At 45.2% G+C, this 20694-nt stretch overlaps 1 protein-coding gene across 9 annotated transcripts in view; it reads left to right on the top strand.

Annotated features, from left to right (window-relative positions):
* Positions 1–19250, top strand: part of LOC128789028 (anoctamin-5-like) — a 42531-nt gene extending 23281 nt beyond the window's left edge. For 5 of the 9 annotated variants that reach the window (XM_053944453.1, XM_053944448.1, XM_053944451.1 and 2 more), the window contains 9 exons: positions 221–289; positions 1374–1659; positions 2004–2117; positions 3657–3772; positions 5110–5244; positions 6475–6580; positions 7615–7689; positions 13900–13998; positions 17384–19250. In XM_053944453.1, the coding sequence (XP_053800428.1) occupies positions 17415–18764 (1350 nt within the window). In that variant the 5' untranslated portion in view covers positions 221–289; positions 1374–1659; positions 2004–2117; ... (4 more) ...; positions 13900–13998; positions 17384–17414 and the 3' untranslated portion in view covers positions 18765–19250. Of the gene's footprint in view, positions 1–220; positions 290–318; positions 1660–2003; positions 2118–3656; positions 3773–5109; positions 5245–6474; positions 6581–7614; positions 8367–13899; positions 13999–17383 lie in introns of those variants that run through there. The other 4 variants (XM_053944450.1, XR_008431286.1, XM_053944455.1 and 1 more) reach the window with 4 other exon arrangements.
* Positions 19251–20694: the final 1444 nt, after the last annotated feature.

Here is a 20694-nt window from a genome sequence, read left to right as displayed (position 1 = left end):
CAGTGCAGTTCCTGTTGGGTTCCCATCACAAAGCTGGCCCTCACTAGAAAGTGGCCTCTGTGTATTGGCTGGTTTTTGTCGGCTTGCTTTGAGAAGGTCACATAGCTTTAAGGGGTTGTCATTAGGGCAGCTGAGAGAAGTGAAACCCAGTGAGTCATTGGTGAGTGACCAATTAGTTGCTAACTTCATCAGTTACTAAAGTGTCTTTGTTTCTTTTCAGGAAAGGAGAAAAGAATTTGAGAGCAACCTGCAAAAGGCTGGTTTAGAGCTAGAAACAGAAGACAAGAAGGTAAAAAAAAAAAAAAAAACAACAAAAAAAAACCAAAACAAACAAAAAAAAAAAAAAAAAAACAAAAAAAAAAAAAAAAAAAAAAAAAAAAAAAAAAAAAAAAAAACAAAAAAAAAAAAAAAAAAAAAAAAACAAAAAAAAACATAGGACCAAAAAGAATAGGACCTGGAAATCAATAAACCACTTTCTTTCTCTGAGAAAAATTATAAATTAAACTTGTGGATTTCAGTGGAGTGTGACTAATTTAGGGGAAACAAGGTTAATTTGAGTGCTTTTTCCAGATCCATTGATAAGAATTGTGGAAGCAGAATAATTTTGATTCAAGAGAAAGCTTTTGGTTTTGCTTTTGCTTTCATAACAAGAAGGCAAAATAGCTGCGATTGGGTTTATATCCACATAAATGGGAAGTATGCTTACAGCTGATTTTAATCCAACCTAACACTGAGTAACAAGTTTGGAAGGCAGAGATTGGATTAGTTATGCCCACTGGATGATTCCTCCTAATTATGAAGAAGGACCCTGTAACCTTGAGGATGTTTGATTAGTGGTACTGTTTGCGGTAATAACTGGAGGACGTGTGATTTTGATTGATGGAGTCAGCATGCCAGAGGCTGAGTTGAGTAAAATAACTGTTGATGAAGTTCAGGCTCTGTAACATCCAGAGGTAGGGAATTCATGGAGCAATATTTAAAACCCTTCTGATTGCCAACTTCCACTGTGAATGCAGAGCAGCACTAGGAGAACGTACATGTTACATGAGGCCTATGACAAGATTATTCTTCATGTTTCCAGTGTAATTAGAATTTTCATGCTTCAGTGTATGAGATTAATATAGTTTGAAAAGCCTTTGTGAGCTTGTAGTAATGCAAAGGTTATTTTTATGAACAGCCAACCACTCAGATAAGCTTCTCAGTAAATATACATATATATACACACACAGAAGATCCTTCTATTCCCTCCTACTTTGTTTTTAAATCCTTTAAAAATATGTAAAAGGCAATACATTTTATATGAAAAATATTCCCATAAATCTTGCAGTAAAACACAGTTTGGTCAAATGTCTGATTTAACTTTTCTGGAGCAGGAATCTGAAGATGGCAAGATTTTTTTTTGTGAAGATCCATGCACCGTGGGAGGTTCTGATCACATATGCAGAAGTGCTGAACATTAAAGTTCCCATCAGGGAAAATGACATTCCCCCCATGGTAGAGAACCCCCTGGACTGTGTGCTTTTCCCACTGAGGCTGCCCGAGAAGGTGATGCACCCTGAACCGGATTATTTCACAGCACCATTCAGCAAGGACAAGCAGGAGCTGTACCTCATTAATGATGAGAGCACTTTCTTCTCACCATCCATGAGAAACAGAATAGTACGTATGTGAATTTGGCTACTTATGTTTATATGTAGATTTACACGGCCTCATTGGAATATTCATTGTAAGGAAGGAGTACAGAAACCACGGTAACTGAGGTCCAGAGAGGCCTGAGTACCTGTGCATCTTTCTTAGAAATACAGAATAATTGTTGGAACTGATCTTCTGGATGTCTACAAGGCAACTGTGCCCCCAGTATTCTTATATGTGATAAGGTCTTCTGAAGAAATACCTTTTTGCATGTTGTTCTTGCAGATTATACACAGTGCACATCTATTATAGATTTCTATTAAATGGCCTTAGAATAGGAAATGTCTGAAATTCTCATTCTTGAATCTCAGGTTAATTATGTTCTTACACGTTGCCCATATGGAACAGAAGAAGGGAAGAAAAAATTTGGGATTAAGAGACTGTTGAACAATGGCACCTACACAGCTGCATATCCTCTTCATGATGTAAGTATTTTGGCTTTCTGCTCCCTTGAGCATTTCCCAGTGTTTGCACTCTTTTATCTACTGTGACATTTGCTGTTCCAGGAGATACGAAAATATACTCAAACCTTTCAATTGGTCCCAGTAATTGATTCTGTTTTATAACACGCAAGACATACCTGTCAGTCCTACTGTTTGGCTTTTATGTGCTGAAATGAGTTTTTAGAGTATGTGTCAGTCACATCATTTCTTTAGAGACTTACTCCATGACATTCCTGTAATGTTGATGGCACGGACCACGCAGTAGTACCTTAGGAATGAATCTCTACTGCAGATGCATACATTCAGCAATGTGTGTGCATAGGGTGTGCACACACACATGCTGTAGTTGCACAGTACTGTGCACTACCTGCAGTTAGAGAAAAACTCTTGGGATCATAGCATTTTGGGACTGAAGTCAGATAGGTTGCCTGAGCCCTGCCAGTTGAGTGTGGGATGGTGACTTGTCCATCTCCCAGTGACCTTTGGGTGCAAATACTGAATACTGCAAATGTGGTAAGGATAGTAAAATACTATGTTTACTTTTGCTGTAAGGTCTGCAGTTTTTAATATGACATGTGTGAGTTTAGTCCTGAAATTCCATGGAGAAAACAAGAGAGAGATGGGTTACAGTATTTTACATGGGTTTTTTAGCTTTTAAATTTTTTCCTCCTAAATGTTGTGTTTAATTTTTAACTTAAATCTTAAATTCTCTCTGTGTTTTTAAAGGTTATTTCAGATGTCACTATGCTTTAGTGAACTTAAGTTGCTTATTTATATCTCTGGATTCTACCATAAGACATTATTAAATACTGTATATAGATTTATATTTTTAAATGTTTGAAAATATTTTATTTTCCTTAGAAAAAGAAATAATTGAGCAAATAGACATTCCTTAGGTTTTCAGGAGGAAAGTTTGGCTGATTAGGATCTAGAATGCTAGTGTAGGCTGGGAGGTACTTTATACTGTTGGGATTACCAAAACCACAGACAGTAAAAGGCAAGAATCTCTTCTATACAACTACAACCAACTTTAAATGCTAAGAAATCTTATGAAAAAATTCTAAAACTTGTGAGACAGACTCAGAAATCTTTGTCTAAAAATAATTATGTAATCTCTCAGAATATTTTCAAAATGCAAACTTTAGGTTACTTAAACTTCTATTGGTTTATTTAGAAACCAATTTTCATGCTTTTCTTTGTGATGGAGAGACATTCAGAAAAAAGGAAAACCCAAGATCACGAGGTGAATAATTGACATAGCCAAATATTTCTAGAAGTGGAGTTCTGTGGCACAAAATAAAATCGCAAAAGCTGTCAGAAACTGTGGTTATTTTGCACTGTTTAATTTCTAGGAAGGTGATAAAGTTCCAAAATTTTCATAGTATTTGGCAGTTAAGATACCTGATAATGACCAACACCACAGTCTTCAGAGGGGTGCATCATCGTTCCTGTTTGTCTCTTTCAATGTAGTATTTGGGCCTGTTGCTGAGGTGTTTCCCCCTTCCTCTGATTTGCTCACAGTGCCAGTACTGGAAGAAGGCAAGCGACCCGAACTGTGACAGCGAGAGGTACACGCTCTACATGGAGTGGGCCCGCTTCCTGCGCTTCTACAAAGAGCAGCCTTTGGTCCTTATCAGGTGAGGTACTGCCTGGGGGTTGTTATGTTTCCTTGCTTTTCACTGGAATGCAGTGTATATTCATCTGTAACTTGATCCTGCTAGGAATGATGCCTTGAGAAGGCTGACATAGAACAGAAGCTACCCAGAGTTAAAGAATAAAGCAGGTATTTCTTAAAAGACCTTGGGCAGCACAAGAGCCCAGCCAGGGCTACACCCAAGATGAACCAAAATGGTCACAAAATGGACGACCGGTCACAAGGTCTCACACTTGTATAAGTTTTGGTCCTTTAGCATATTGGAGTTCATTGTCCAATTATAGATTTAGGTTATGAAGTCCTATCCTTCTTGTTTTCTCTCTTTAGTCCACGTTGTTTATGCTCTTGGGCCTGAAACTTGCATAGGCTGTCCTTGGTCCCCAGCTAGAAGAGGATTGTTTTATCTACCTGCTCTGTGAAGAGAGCTTACCATCACTTAATCGGCAGCTCCGAGCTACACACTAAAGCAGCACAGAATCTGAAATATATAAAACTTAAGGCATCAGGAAATCTTTGCCTCTTTTAATATCCAGTGAGAACTGGATATTAATTGGGCACTATGTCCTGGGAGAACATGACAGAGCTTTCTACTGAGAAGTGGAAAAATGCTTTGTCTCAAATCAAGCCTCTTTCCAGTCCTCCTGGGGTCAGGTATATCACAGATAATTCAGCTGTTAAAGAAACACCTACATAGAATACCTCAGATTTTTTAAACAATCTCTGCAAAAAATGTTAAGGGTTTATTTGAAATGTTAAAATTTCACCACAGACTTGAAAAAATATGGATAAAATCAGTTTGGAAGCTTGGCTCTTAGTTCTAACCCCAAATTTAAACTCACTTAAGATCTCTTTGTTTCAGCTGACGTGATACAACAGAATGTTGCTTTGTTCACAGGTTACACTTCCTTGTTTGTAACACAAGTGGTTGTATTTCTGTGGATTACCTATTTGTTTTAACCATATGGTCAGAACTGTTGTGCTGTTTCATTTGTGTAACTCCTTGGAAAAATCAGAAAGTAAATCTTCACTTACACTATTCTGTTGAAAAGAGGAAAGAGCGATTTTTATGTTAGTTTCTGCTAGGAGGAAAAAAGGGACAAAAGAGGCCGTATTTCCTGATCATTCACCTTGTTCATACAGCTTGAGTAACTTCTTGTGGCCAGTTTCAGCCCTCATTTTCCACAGTACCTCAGTGCATTTGCTCTTCTGTTAAAGGAGAGTTTTGCCAAGTATTTCGCTTTTACTCTGGCCAGTTTGCTCTACTACAATTTTAAATTTTGCTTTGTGTTCCTATTAATTGCTTTTTTTTTTTGTATTCAGAAAGTACTATGGTGAGAAGATTGGAATCTATTTTGCCTGGCTGGGATTTTACACCGAGATGGTATTCCTTGCAGCAGTTGTTGGCTTAATCTATTTTCTTTATGGCTTGTTTACAATGGATGAAAATATGAGTAGGTAAGTATAACACTGAAAATCTTCTAGGCAAAAGCTAAGCAATGTGAAAATTTTATTCCTGTAAAAAAATTGTATTCTTGTTGTTACTCAACAGGTAACAAGCTTTTAAAGCTTGTCAGAGCAGACAAATTTGTCCTTCAGCTGTCTTTATTGACTGTAAAGGTGGTGGACCACTAATGCAGAACTTGTGACTGTCAATTAGTAAGACTCAACTTGTAGGTGAAAAGCAATATTTTGTTGGCCATAGCTTTCTGTATTGGAGAAGCTGCAATATATGAAGACCTGAGAGTACCCCTTAGATCTCTCAAAATTGTTTGAGTGTCTATTGTTGTCTTAAGTTGGTCTATTTAATCTATCTTGCAGAGCAGTCTGACCTTTTTGTGTAGGTCCTCATTTGTACTAACCAAAAGCATGAGTAAAACAGATCAGCAGTGTTCTCCCATAAAAGAGGGATCCAATATCTTAGAAGCCACAGTTTGGTGGGTTTTTTTTAAGTAAGCATAGTATTTGTTTTATCAGAAGTCCAAAGATTTATTATATTCAGGGATTGGGGGTGGGGAGAGGAAAAGAGGGTTGACTTCTCATTGCTCACTGTTTTCTGTAAGAAGGCTTTCATAAAATTTTGAGTTTTAACTATAAAAGATGACTAACAAGGTAAAATTCTCATCTATTCTGTTGAATAATATAATGTTGAGACTTGTATTTTAGCTAGGTTAAGAATTCATCTGGGAATACTGTTATACATACTGAGATTTCTCTGGATACCAAAGGACTATCATAGAATTCTAAATTTTACCCACTGTCATTGAATTGAAGTAGCAAATTTTACTGCAGATATCAAAGCTGAAGTGGTCTCTCTGCTTTTAGAAAAGGTGTTTTGATGTCATTGCTAACGCGATGAGAAATAACATGGTTTATATCTTGCCCGAAAGCAGTGCATGTACAGTACAGCTCCTGACAGACTTCTGATTCATTGCTGGTAGAGTCAAAAAGCCCATATCAAGGGAATTATTAATTCTACTCCTTGTAGCAGTTGCTTCATTCTTGATTTGCCCTGACCCAGCCACTGGTTAATACCAGTGAAAGTGACAAGATGTGGCATCTTTGCTATGAAGCTGCAAATGTTGAGCTTTGAATAAATGAAGGTCCTCTTTATTTTTTAAATAAATTTCATATAACGTCTTTTAAGATGCTGTGGAAGCAGATACTTTACAATGTTTTCCTGCTTAGCAAAGAAATCTGTGACCCTGCAATTGGAGGAGAGATCATCACGTGCCCACTTTGTGACTGAGACTGTGAATACTGGAGACTAAACACCACCTGCGAGGCCTCACAGGTGTGTATCTGGTTCTGCAGCCACCGGTCATTTTTGTTCATGATTCAAAGTTTTAGGTGCACTGAAACCAAAATTGCTGATCTTGAGGCTGTCATTAACATACCTGTTCATGGTACTAAACTGTCTAACTAGATCATAGCTAAAATCTGGGTTTGCTGATCACAATAGAATTGTAATCTACATAAATAATGAAACATTTGATTCAAACTTAGGTTCTGTCATTCCACATTACTGCCTATATTACATTTGGGATTGCAGCTTCTGCAGTACACAGTGCCACTTTGCTGAAGAGGAGTCTAAGCATTCTACAGTACCTTGTCCTACAGATTTATCAAATTCAGGGTATTTTCACTATATCTTCTTCCACTGGCATTAGTTCTTAAAGAGAAGATTCTTTCATAGAACATGTACTCTGATATTTTAAGAACTAGAATTGGTTGCGCAAGCTACATGAGCATTGAAAATTGTTCATGTGTTGTCTGGGGATACTGGCATGATCCAGTGGCCTGGTGCTGCAGCAGAGCTTGGCAGCTACATTCACAGCCATTACTTCAACTAAAAAACCAAATAAAATTGAAGGAGTAGAGAAAAACACTGTCTGACTGGCACATCCAAATGACAAGTTTTAAGGAATCTCGGCATGAAGAATTCATAAAATTGGAGTCCTGTTGTGGACTCAGAGATGTTTGACAGCTAACCTAGCATTACAGTAATAGTTGTAGCCTGCTTTTCTCGGGAAGTTGGTCTTTTTCCTTTGGCTGCTGATTGATTTTGTAAAAGTTTAACCATTCTTTCCAGGTACTGTCTTGTAGCAGTTTTATGGCAGCTTCTGTCCTGATCTTTTTGCCCTACCCCAGCCCCCCCACCCCCAGCACACTCAAAATTATGTTCTGTCTGCCATTTGAGAGGGGCAGGGTTCTGGATGGTTTCCCTTGGATGTGAGCAAGTGTGAGCTGGTGAGAGCTCTGTGTGCTGCTTGATGTTAGAGTAAGATGTGGGAATAACATGACCCCTGCTGTACTTGACTGTTTCAGGAGATGGAGCCTTATTTGCCTTTAACTAGCCAGGCTGTGCGATTTTGCATCTCAGGAGCTACAGTGTTGTTCTGGGTGAGCATCTTTTTGAATCATCATTTTGACATGTATCAGAGATGCTGTTCATTACTAATCATCACATTAACACAAATTAGTTTTAATCATGATGTTAACACATGATTTTATTACTGTTCTGCACATTTCATGCTGTCATTTAAAGCACTTTGTCCTGGCTTGTAAGATAAGCATATATTCTATTTGCCATCTGTCTGAGGTGGGGCAGGTATCTTCTGTTGGGCAGTTTTCTTATCTTTTCCAAGAACATTGTCTCCCTCCGGGGAGATATCTTCTGTTAATGTGCCATTGAATGGCTCACTGCATGACTGATAAAGTTACATCATCCCATTGTAAGATGCTCCACCCAGAGGATCCCTACCTGCATAAAATCAGCATTTCTTGAGACAGCAACTCAGCCTCAGCCTCTTCACTGGATTCCCAGAGGAAGACCAGGCCCATCTCCTCTATCACCAGACCTTCAGAGAAAACTACACCCTTCTCCTGGACCATCGTTTAAGCAGCATTTCATCTGCCACTCCAGGAGGAGGAGGAGCAGCCACCATTTAACTGGACTATCACTAACACCCTGACTCCTCAGGGTGTCAGGTTTCTGACTCTGTCAGTAGTTTTGTTTGTACTGATTACATTTTTTTTTTGTTTTTTCCTAGTAAAGACCCGTTATTCCCATTCCCATATCTTTGCCTGAGAGCCTTTTTATTTTGAAATTGTGTTAATTTGGAGGGAGGGGGTTTACCTTTTCCATTTCACGGGAGGCCCTTGCCTTCCTTCACAGACTCCTGTCTTTTCAAACGAAGACAGATTTTGGCACCCAATGTGGGGCTCGAGGCCATTGAGAGGAAAAAAGGATTAACAGTTCTTAGGTAATCTAATTTTTTTGTGTGTGCTGATATTGAAACATCTTTAAGTGTCACCATGTGGTCTAGTTTACCCTGGTTTGGGTGGCACATGGTCGTGACTATATTTCTCCCATTTGTAGGCCCTTATCTAGACATGAGTCCTATAACTAAGGCTGCTGTGGCTGTTATCCAGTTTGGCTTATGGGTTAATAAGGTGAGGAATTCATGGATCTTTAACTACCTCTGGAAGGCGAGTACATGGATTCAGAGCTATCACACACTGACTCTATGTTTTTGGGGTTACTTTAATAATGGTACCTACTGTGAGGAAATGACACCAGGGGAAATTTTCTCCCAACCTTTTAACCATCTTTTTGTGTCTGCTCCACCAGTTTTTGAAGGGTTAAGATCCACTCTAAATGCTAATGACATCATACAATGGGTGGTGTTGCTGATAGGCCTGTTCTATTTAGCACTGAGAGATAAGGGAAGATTAACCTGGATAACTACCCTGACACCTACACCAGAGACTAGGGATACTGCTGCAGAGCCTGACACTGCCCCAGAGATTAGAGATGCTGCTGCTCCAGAGCCTGACCTTGCCCCGAAGCCCGCCTCAGAAATGAACCACCCAGATTGGGTGAAGGTTCTGCTTAAGGAGATACGTGAGATGCTGAAGGAGTGCATTTCCCCAGCTGGTGAGAAACCCTCCCTTTGGCTTGAAGAGGGACAGTCTAATAGTACAGCTGTGGAACACACAGATGTTACAACTGTCCAGGTTCCAGCTGAACCACAAAGGCAGTCCCAGCCAGCAGCAGTTGCCTCGGTAGAAACAAGGAGGTCTAAGATGAAATCAGAGCACCCAGATAGGGATAGGAATGGAGGAACCTTACAACCCACAGGGGAGCCAGAGGTTGCGATCATCACTGAGTCCCTGACATACGAAAGTCTCTGTAACCTGCACAAAGACATTGTGCGACGAGGACGTGAAGCTTATACTACCTGGTTACTCCGGGTCTGGGACCTTATGGGTACAGGCATCCAGCTGGATGGTGGTAAGGCAAGGAACTTGGGACCCTTGACCCAGGACTCAGGTATGAATCAGATTTTTGTAAGGGAGCCGGGGTCCCTTTCTCTCTGGGAGCGGCTTTTAATGAGTGTCAGAGAGAGGTTTGTCCACAGGGAGAGAATGCAGGAGCACCATCATAGAATGCGCTGGAAGACCCTTGAGGAAGGGATCCAACAGCTGAGGGAAGTGGCAGTATTGGAGGTACTCTTTGGGAGGGATGGACAGCATGATAATGACCCCGACAAGTTCAGGTGCACAGGGCAAATGCTGTGGAGTCTAGCAAATCTTGGGCCATCTCAGTATACCACTTTCATCGCAACAATCGATGCTGACACTAACCAGCAGTTAGGTTCTGACAGTGGGTTCTGTTGCCAACAAACTTAGGAATTATGAGAGTATGATTAATGGCCCAATGCAGGCTCATATCTCAGCTGTGATTAAGGAGTTGAAAGAGGAGATGAGGGAGGAGATGAGGAAGGTTAATGCAGCACCCGTGTGAGTCACAGGCCCCAAAGTCAGAGCCCAACATTCCCCAGCTAGAGAGAGAGGGTACACCCCAAGGGCTAATCTGTGGTTCTTCCTGTGTGACCATGGGGAAGACATGGGAAAGTGGGATGGGAAACCCACTTCTGTCCTGGCAGCACGGGTGCGTCAACTCAAGGAGGAAACTCTAACCGGGGGAGTTCCACCAAGGTGAAGGTAGCCTCAACCTCCCATGACCAAGCTGTCAGGTACGATCTGTCAGACCCCCTTGAAGGAACCTCTAGTATGTATGCCCAGGAAAGGAATAATAACCAGGGTTAGAGGAGCCCTGTCTCTAGCCAGGGAGAGGCAGGGGAAAACCGGATCTTCTGGACGGTGTGGATCCAATGGCCTAATACATCAGAGCCACAAAAATATGATGCTTTAGTTGATTACTGGTGCGCAGTGTACTCTGATACCATTGGCACATGTTGGGGCGGAGCCTGTTTCCATTGCTGATGTGACAGGGGGATCTGTGGAGTTGTGTTTTTAGGTTCCACTGTATGTATGTTCAAGATGGTTTATCCCTCTGTACCCCCCCTTGTGCCTTTTAGGTTCATCCCGGGTTTTCCCATCAGCACCTGTGTGTCCATCAATCCCAAAAACCCTGACTCAGACCCCTGACCCCTCCCAGGTGACTTGTCCATCCTTTCCCTCTGTCTGGAAGCTTCTGCCGGGGTCGCTGGGTGACTGGACAATGGCCTGGGGTCCCTCCCCTCCTCCCTGCTGAGTGGATACCTCGGCTGTCCTTCCCTCGGGGGGCCACGCCCATGTCTTCTCCCATTGGCTGATCGGGTTTCCCCGCCCACCCTGTATCAGGGCCTGCTCGAAGCCCAGAGCTCACTGTCTTCTGGGGCGTCTTTGAGTACTTTTGGGCTCTGGGGCTCTCCTTGGAGTCACAATAAATCTTGGACCTACCCCCTGAAGAGTGTTGCCTCCTTCCTTGCCGGTGGGATCAGCAGTGTCCTCGGACCCATGAAGGCACTCTCTAAAGCCCAGCTGGGTTCAGCAGGGAGTGCCTCTTGCTGCCCTTCTTGCCCCGAAAAGAGCTATCTGGGCCTAGCAAGGGATCTGCTTTTGCGAAGTTGGGACGGGATGCGGCAGTTTGGCGCCCAGCGTGTGGCCAGAAATCCTCTGACCCCACGGACAGAAGAAACCTGAGGTCCTTTGGGACCCTGGACTTAATCTTCACTGGCCGTCATACTACCTCTGGTGGGAGCAGGCTCTGTTTTAGGAGTAGCGCTCCCGGGGGAAAGCTCCGGCAATTCCTAAAGGCACCGTAGGAGTCGGAACTTCCATCGACATTCCACTGCCTGAGGTTTTTTTTTTTTTCCTGTTCTGCCTTTCCTTGTTCTGTTTACGGGGTAAGTTGTTCTAAGGGGGTTTTTTCTTCTGTCTCTTTTGGGTGGGTTTCGTCTTCCTCAAGGGGTAGGGGGAGGTTTCCCTTTTGGTGAGTTTTCTTTTCTGTGGAGGAAAGATTCCCAAAACTCCCTTTCCTGGGGTGCTGGGGAGTTTGAGGGGCAGTTTCTTTAAACTGGCAGCAACAGACTTTGATTTTTTTTTCTTCGTTTTCTCGGCAGGTGGTTTTTCTGCGGTACACTTTAACATCTTTCAGCATGGGTGCTAAGCTGACAGTACCGCAGAGGAGGCTTTATAACCAAGTTCTGGGAATCCTTGTTGGGGAAAATAAAAAGTTTATAAAAAGGGATGTTAAAAGGTTTGCTCAGTGGCTGTTGCAGTGCTTCCCAGATATTTCAGCTTCCAAATTGTTTCAAACCCCTTTTTGGGACCAGGTCGGCAGGGAAATTTTGAAACAGGGAGACCCCTCTCTCTCAAAATGTACCTATTTGGCCCTCCAAATTTGTGATATTGTGAAAAATAACTATGAAGCACCGCCACAGCCATCGCTAGATAGATCAGTCCCCAACTCTGACCCCAGTTCTACAAATCCCACTCCTACTTTCCTCTCCCTCTACCCCAAAACCGGGAATTCTTAGACGAGCATCCCGGCTAAGCCCACAGGATTCTTCTGGCTCCTTTAAAAATTCCCAGGACCCCTGTCAGAACAGTGCAGGCCACACTGTTCTGAATCCTTCCCCTATTCCTATTTACCCACTCTGTTCAGCCCCATCCGATGTTAGTTTTAATTTTCCTGACCCTGTTTCTCCAAAAAATTCCTTCCCCTTGGAGACACAAAATGGCGGCCGCCACGTGGTGGCTCCATCCATGTGCTCTCCTCACCATGTGGCACAAGATGGCGGCGGCCACGTGGCTTCTCCCAACACGCGGGCTCCTTCTTCCCACAATCCTTTTTGCATTTCTTCCCAAAACCCCTTCCGGTCTCCAAACCCTCCCCCCATTTCCTCCTCCCCTAATGAATCATGCATGTCCTCGCCCTTCGACTCCACCCCCTGGGGGAGTTCATCACCAGCCACTCCCCCCGGACCTGACTCAGCTCCCTCTGCTCCCTCCCCCGATCCCTGCAACCTCTCTCCCGGTTCCCACGGTCCGGGCTCCGGGGGGGGGAGGGGGAGCCATGACCCGCCTCATTCCATGCCTACCTTCACTGCTGCTTCAGTTACCTACACCCCCGGCGGGGGGCTAGGCCCCTTGCATGGTGGTCCCCATCCCCCAACAAGTTATAAAGGATTTATGTAAAGCACAAAAGGAATTTGGCCGGGAGAGTGAATACTTCCACGGCCTCTTGAAAGCAACACTGTCTTCGGCAGTGTATGTGCCGGCAGATACGCAAACTCTTTTTTCATGTTTAATAACTCAGGCAGAGTTTTTGGTGAGGGAGTCCACATGGATAAGGGACATAAGGGACAGGTTGCCTGACCTTTTGGCTAATCAGGATACCTCGCATGATTCAGATGGGGCAATGATATCTGTAAACCACTTGTGTGGCGCAGGGGACTGGGTTTCGGGTCAAAAGCAGGCAGAAAAGATACCAAGGGAGGTTTTGCTCCAAAGTGCAAATGCAGCGGAGAAAGCATTTTTTTAAACTAAAACCCAGTGGTCCAATTATTAACTATTTGTCTATTAAGCAGGAGCCTTTAGAGTATTTTGTGAGCTTTGTAGATCGGCTGCATCAGGCAGTAGATTCACAAGTGCCTGACGAGGGGCTCCGGCGAGGATTTATTACCGAGATCACACGACAGAATGCGAATGAAGCCTGCCAAAATGCCGTCCTCAGCCTCCCCCTCGATCCGGACCCCACCCTACAAAACATGCTAGACGTTTGCGCGCAGAAGGTCTCCATCCCTGCAAAGGACTCTAGAGAGTTTCAAGTGGCACCTAAGAGGGTTTCCATCATCGAAGCCGCTGCACCACTGACACCAAAACCTGCCTCACCTCGCCATTTTCCGGGACCGCCCCCAAAGGGACCGAGACAAGGAACACCGTGTCATCTGTGCCATCAGAAGGGACATTGGGCACAACACTGCCCAATGAAGGACAATTTTTTCCAATTTAAAAACCAACAACAGGGAGGAGGGATTTCCCACCAGCAGGGAAGTCCAAAAAATTAGATCGCCAGCGCAGTCCCCCACTGCGTGCAGACACAAATGAGGTGGGACAAGTACCATCACTGGAGGGGGAGGGCAGAGACTTGCAACACCCACCCGAGGACACAGACAACTATTCACCAGACGTGACTTTACCAAATGAGACGAATAACCCGGGGGATGATGTGCCTTTTATTTCCAGGTTTTGGTTGGGTCGGGACCCTGACCATCCAAAACCCATTCTTAACACCTGTTCTAATTTTTCCCCTTGTAGGCTGGCATTAACTGAGCCTCTGCACTCCAAAGACACAGATTGGCAGTTCATCACAGTCGACACCGAGAACCCCGGAACCTGGCGAAATATTCGCAGTAGGTAAATCGTTCTTGGGGACACTAAACACACGCCAGTCGACATAAGCATTGCTCCTCGTTTAACCACCACAGACACAAAACATTTGGTAGTGTGGCTGCACTGCACTCACCCCTCAGTGTTCATTCCCAAAGGGCAAATCATTGCACAGGCTATCCCAGTGACTGGTCCTCCAGTACATCCAGAACATCTATGGAAGCTGTCACCGAAGAAGATTCACAAGATATGTCAAGCCCAGGTACTGGGAAAAGATCGCCCAAAAATTGACTGTTATTTGTGGAAAGGGGGTGAGTGCAAACACATGAATGGACTCCTAGACACCTGGGCAGATGTGACAGTCATTCCTTCACGGAATTGGCCATCTCATTGGGAGTTGCAGGACGTGGATGGCCACATTCAAGGTGTAGGGGGTGTGAAATTGGCTAGGCAATCAAAGAACATCATGGAATTCGAGGGGCCAAATGGGCAATCGGCACACTTACGTCCATTTGTTTTAGATTGTACAGAACCCCTGTGGGAGAGAGACCTGATGGCCCAGTGGGGAGTCACAATTGACATCCCGACCCCCCAGGTTTTCCGGGCAGCAGTCGCTGAGGGGCGTCCCACCCAGAAATTAAATTGGCTGATACTCCAATCTGGGTAGAGCAGTGGCTGCTCAACAAACAAAAATTAAAAACGCTCCAGAAGCTCATGGCAGAGCAATTAGCCAAGGGGAACATCCAGGAAACAACATCTCCCTGGAATTCCCCAGCAACTTTGAGGATCTTTGTCCTCAAAAAACCTGGCAAGGATGAGTGGCGGCTCCTCCATGATCTCCGAGAAATTAACAAAGTAATTGAAGATACGGGTCCTCTCCAGCCAGGGATGCCGTCCCCTACAATGTTACCCCAAGATTGGAATCTGGCAGTTATTGATATAAAAAACTGTTTTTTCCAAATTCCTTTGCACCCTGAAGATGCGCCACGTTTTGCCTTCTCAGTTCCCTCCATCAATCGAGAAGCCCCAATGAAGAGATACCATTGGAAAATCCTTCCTCAGGGCATGAAAAACAGCCCGACTATCTGCCAGTGTTATGTCTCCTCATTGCTGGCCCCGGTCCGTGCAACTAAGGACGGCGTGATTATCCACCACTATATGGATGATACTTTAGTTTGTGCCCCCAATGACGATCTACTTACACACATGCTTGACATGACAACTAATGCATTGGTTGTTGCAGGGTTTGAGCGTCGCGTGGACAAAGTTCAGAGGATGCTGCCTTGGAGGTACCTGGGTCTGGAAATTAGTAAGTGGACCATTGTTCCGCAAGAATTGGCAATTAAAAATAACATTGAGACTTTAGCGGATGTCCAGCAGCTGTGTGGCTCTTTAAACTGGGTAAGGCCCTGGCTGGGTATTACAAACGAGGACCTAGCCCCCCTCTTCAATTTATTGAAAGGGGGAGAGGAGCCTAGTTCTCCTAGGGTTCTTACCCCAGAGGCTAGGGCTGCGCTGGAGAAAGTCCAGGAGACAATGTCTGCCCGGCAGGCTCATAGATACGATCCAAACATGCCCTTTAAATTTATAGTGCTGGGCAGACTGCCACACCTCCACGGAGTCATCTTTCAGTGGAAAGACACTCGCAGGGAAAAGAAGGACCGGGACCAGAAGGATCCTCTCCTGATTATAGAGTGGGTCTTCATAAGTCATCAAAGATCCAAAAGAATGACACGGCCACAGGAGCTGGTAGCAGAATTGATCCGTAAGGCCAGAGCCAGGATCAGGGAGCTGGCCGGATGTGACTTGGAGTGCATTCACATTCCTTTGAAATTAGAATCGGGCCAATTTACCAAGGCCATGTTGGAACATTTATTACAAGAAAATCAGGCTCTGCAATTCGTTCTAGATAGCTACAGCAGTCAACTTTCTGTTTTGAGACCGGCCCGCAAAATTTTTAATCTGGATGTTCAATTCACATTGTCAACCAAAATTATTCAAAGTAAAAAACCCTTAAAGGCTCTGACCGTCTTTACTGATGCGTCCGGAGGGTCCCACAAATCCGTAGTGACTTGGAAGAATCCTCAGACTCAGCAGTGGGAGTCAGACATTGCTGAGGTGGAAGGCTCGCCTCAGATCACTGAGTGGGCTGCAGTCATTAAAGCTTTTGAGAGGTTCTCTGAACCTTTTAATCTGGTCACTGATTCGGCCTATATAGCAGGTGTAGTGTCTAGAGCTCAAGATGTGGTTTTGCAGGGGGTTTCCAACCTTGCCTTGCACAATTTGCTCTCAAAGTTAATAAAATTAGTCTCCCACAGAGAGCAACCTTTCTATGTAAAGCACGTCAGGTCACATACCGACCTGCTGGGGTTTCTGGCAGAGGGTTGTTGGCATGCTGATTCCCTTGCAGCCGCCCCCGTGCAGATGGCTCCACTCCCAGACAAATTCCAACAGGCAAAAATCAGTCACCAGCTCCATCATCAGAATGCTCCCGGCCTGGTGAGACAATTGCAGCTCACCCGTGACCAGGCCCGGGCCATTGTTGCCACATGTCCTTGCTGTAAGTCGCTCCTAATACCAGCAGTGAGTGCAGGGGCCAACCCTAGAGGGCTGAGAAGCTGCGAGGTGTGGCAAATGGATGTAACACACATCCACTCTTTTGGCAGATTTAAGTTTGTTCATGTCTCTGTGGATACTTTCTCTGGAGCTGTCTTTGCTTCTGCCCACGCAGAGGAGAGAGCTGCTGATGCCGAGAAACACCTGGTACAGGCTTTCTCCACGCTGGGCGTCCCTAAAAGGATCAAAACAGACAATGCCCCAGCGTATACCTCCAAGGAACTCAAGAGCTTCCTGCAACAATGGGGAATAGAACATAAGACCGGTATCCCCTATTCCCCATCAGGTCAAGCCGTGGTGGAGCGGACCCACCAGAGCTTAAAAAGAGTTCTCAAACAACAGCAGCCAGTGATGAAGGTGGAGTCCCCCCAGGTCCAGCTTGCTAGGGCACTTTTCACAATCAACTTCCTGAACTGTTCCTTTGAAAATCTAAACCCGCCAATCATCTGGCATTTTCACACCTACCCAGAAGCCAAATTCAAGGAGAAACCTCCTGTCATCATAAAAAAACCCAGAAACGTGGCAGCAGGAGGGACCCTACGACTTAGTAACCCGGGGTCGTGGGTATGCTTATGTGTCCACACCCTCAGGCCTGAGATGGGTCCCCTCAAAATTTGTGCAACCACACATCCCCAAAGCACAACCAATCATTGTCAGTCCTCAGGTGGAGAATGCAGCCCTGAGAAGGCAGCGGAAAGCATCCCTTTCAGATTCATCCTCTCTCTCCAGCTCCCTCAGCTCTCTGTTTCCTTTTGATTTAGTCCTCCCCTACCTAAGTAATTGATTTGTATCTCAGTTACTTTGCAGAAATCATCTGGATCCAACCCATGATGTCACTGAAAAAGGGCCTCATCCTCCTCATCCTGGCGACCATCTCGCCACCCCAGCTGGCATGGATTGTTCCTCAGCCCAGGGCCAATGTGTGGACCACATTGGTAAAATCAGTAAATCAAGATCACATTTGCTTACCCACATCCTCTGCATCTGACCCTCTCCTATCCTGCCTCGTGGGGATCCCATACCAGATGAACAAATTCCCTTTCACTTTTGCCAAACTCACTTCTTCCTCTGGCAGGGAAACCCACTCATTCATCGCCCACCAACCAGACGCATGGAGGAGATGGGTCAAACTGCTCCCCGTAATGAACTATAACCCTGAAGAATTAGAGTTGCTTGGCTCCTCCCCTGCTTTTACCTGTGTACATTTCGCAATTATCCCTGACCCCCAAGACCGACATGCCATTGAGATCAGGCAGACCACCATTGAGTACAGCGCAAAGGAATGGTGCCAGAGGGTAATCCAAGTCCCCACATACTCTACCCCTGATAATAAACCCCACTCCCTACCTAAAGGCATCTTCCTCATCTGCGGTTGGCGGGCTTGGGCAGGCATCCCCCCTCGCCTGATCGGAGGCCCTTGTACCTTTGGGCAGCTGAGCTTGTTTACACCTAATAAAACTCAAATTTCGCATTGGCAAAATCTAAAGAAAACCTATCAATTGGTATGCCAAAAAAGGGACACTAACCTTGAGGATTGGGATCACAATTGTGACTCTCAGGCTATCCATTGGTCTACATCCAAAAACATAGCTGCCATTGTGCTTTTGCCATGGATGGCTATAGCAAAAACAGTTGGGGAATTGGTACTCCTCGAGTGTTGGGTTGCTAAGCAAGCCAATCTTACTTCAACTGCCCTCTTGGAGCTCCTATCAGATGAGGAAATACCGAGGCAGACCACCCTCCAAAACTGGGCTGCAATTGATTTTCTTTTGCTCCTACATAATCACCGCTGTGAAGAATTTGCAGGTTTATGTTGTTTAAATTTAAGTTCAAGGGCTGAGGACATCCATGCCACAATACAAAAGATGCAGAACCTGATCAGCGACCTAAAGAAAGAGTCATCGGACTGGCTGGGGTCTCTTTTCCAAGAATGGGGACTCTCGGGTTGGATCAAATCACTAATTCAAACTGGACTGTTACTTATACTAGTTCTTGTTGCGTTTATCACTGGTTTTAGTATTTTAAAGGGACTTATTCTGAAGGCGCTGAACTCCACCATCTCAGTTAATCGAGTCCGTCTCTCCATCAATGAAGATGAACATCCTGCTCCAGAGGAAGAGCCTCTGAATCAAGATCCCTGGTTCAAAGATCAGATGGACTCAGAAACCCCGGTTTAATCCATTTCCTTCTTTTCTTTTTAAAACAAAAAAGAGGGAGATGTGGAGTTGTGTTTTTAGGCTCCACTATATGTATGTTCAAGATGGTTTATCCTTCTGTACCCCCCCTTGTGCCTTTTAGGTTCATTCCGGGTTTTCCCATCAGCACCTGTGTGTCCATCAATCCCAAAAACCCTGACTCAGACCCCTGATCCCACCCAGGTGACTTGTCCATCCTTCCCCTCTGTCTGGAAGCTTTCTGCCGGGGTCACTGGGTGACTGGACAATGGCCTGGGGTCCCTCCCCTCCTCCCTGCTGAGTGGATACCTCGGCTGTCCTTCCCTCGGAGGGCCATGCCCATGTCTTCTCCCATTGGCTGATCGGGTTTCCCCGCCCACCCTGTATCAGGGCCTGCTCGAAGCCCAGAGCTCACTGTCTTCTGGGACCTTTTTGAGTGCTGTTGGGCTCTGGGGCTGTCCTTGGAGTCACAATAAATCTTGGACCTACCCCCTGGAGTGTTGCCTCCTTCCTTGCTGTCGGAACCCAAGGTGTCCCTCAGACACTCTTGGATGTTCCAGGTCCAGGGCAGAAGCCTCTGAGACCCTGGCAGGCAGCCAGAAACCCCTGTGGTCTTGAGTTTGACCTATGGAACAATTTACCAACTTTGCAGGAAGAACAAGAAATCACAAAAGTTTAGATATTATAATAGAAGTAATCACAAAGTAAAAGGTAGGATTTTTGAGTGCTGTACAGGGGGGTTTTAGGCCTTGTACAGAGGGGTCTGAGTTTTGTACATGGGGGTCAGAGGTTCTAAGATGGAGGGATTTGGACGTGCCCTGTCCTCCTTCTTTCTTCTTCCTATTCCCCATGTTCTTGGTGGTGTTGGCACTCACAGATTGGTTTAGAGTAGAAAGTCACTGTTTAACATAGGTAATAGGCATTGGGGAAAAACTATAAACATCTAATACGTAATGTGTGATATAAAAGATGGCACCAGCCCCTCGAGAGACAGAGACAGAGACAAAGGAAGATGAGACGAAGACGGAGAGAGACGCAGAGGGAGAAGGAGTCAGGGACAATGTCAGGGAGTCTGTGTGCCTTGAGATAACATGCAATAAACTGCCTTGAGACCAGACGACTGAAGACTACTGAGTCTTTCTTTGAAGGCACGGGTTGGAGGAGAGACTTTACCACCACCCGGAGTCACCCCAATCTGGGGGAAGGCTCCGGCACCTTGCTGGTGGGATCAGCAATGTCCTCGGACCCATGAAGGCACTCTCTAAAGCCCAGCTGGGTTCAGTAGGGAGTGCCTCGTGCTGCCCTTCTCGCCCCGAAAAGAGCTATCTGGGGCTAGCAAGGGATCTGCTCTTGCGAAGTTGGGACAGGACGCGGCAGGGATCGCAGCAATTGACCCTGGTGGAAGCCGAGGTGAGCCTAACTGGTAAGGAGTGGAAAAAACATCCTATAGTGACTGGCCCAAACACTCCGTGTATTCTAGGCATAGACCTCCTCCGGAACAGCTATTACAAAGACCCAAAGGGACTCAGGTGGGCTTTTGGAATAGCTGTTGTAGAGGCAGAGGACATTAAGCAATTAAACAACTTGCCTGGACTGTCAGAAAACCCGTCTGCAGTAGGACTCCTAAGGGTGGAAGAGCAACGCGTGCCAATTGCAACCTCGACAGTGCACCGCTGGCAGTATCGGACGGATCAAGAGGCTGTGATTCCCATCCACAGAATGATTTGTGAGCTGGAGAGCCAAGGGGTGGTCAGCAAAACCCACTCACCCTTCAACAGCCCCATCTGGCTGTGCACAAATCTGACAGAGAATGGAGATTGACTGTGGACTATCGTGGCTTAAATGAAGTGACTCCACCGCTGAGTGCTGCTGTGCCGGACATGCTGGAACTCCAGTACGAGCTGGAGTCCAAGGCAGCAAAGTGGTATGCTAC

The sequence above is a fragment of the Vidua chalybeata genome, chromosome 6 (assembly GCF_026979565.1).
Source record: "Vidua chalybeata isolate OUT-0048 chromosome 6, bVidCha1 merged haplotype, whole genome shotgun sequence".
NCBI classification, from domain to species: Eukaryota; Metazoa; Chordata; class Aves; order Passeriformes; family Viduidae; genus Vidua; species Vidua chalybeata.
The sequence above is the reverse complement of the archived record's forward strand: the minus strand, read 5'-3'. Positions and strand labels throughout refer to the sequence as shown.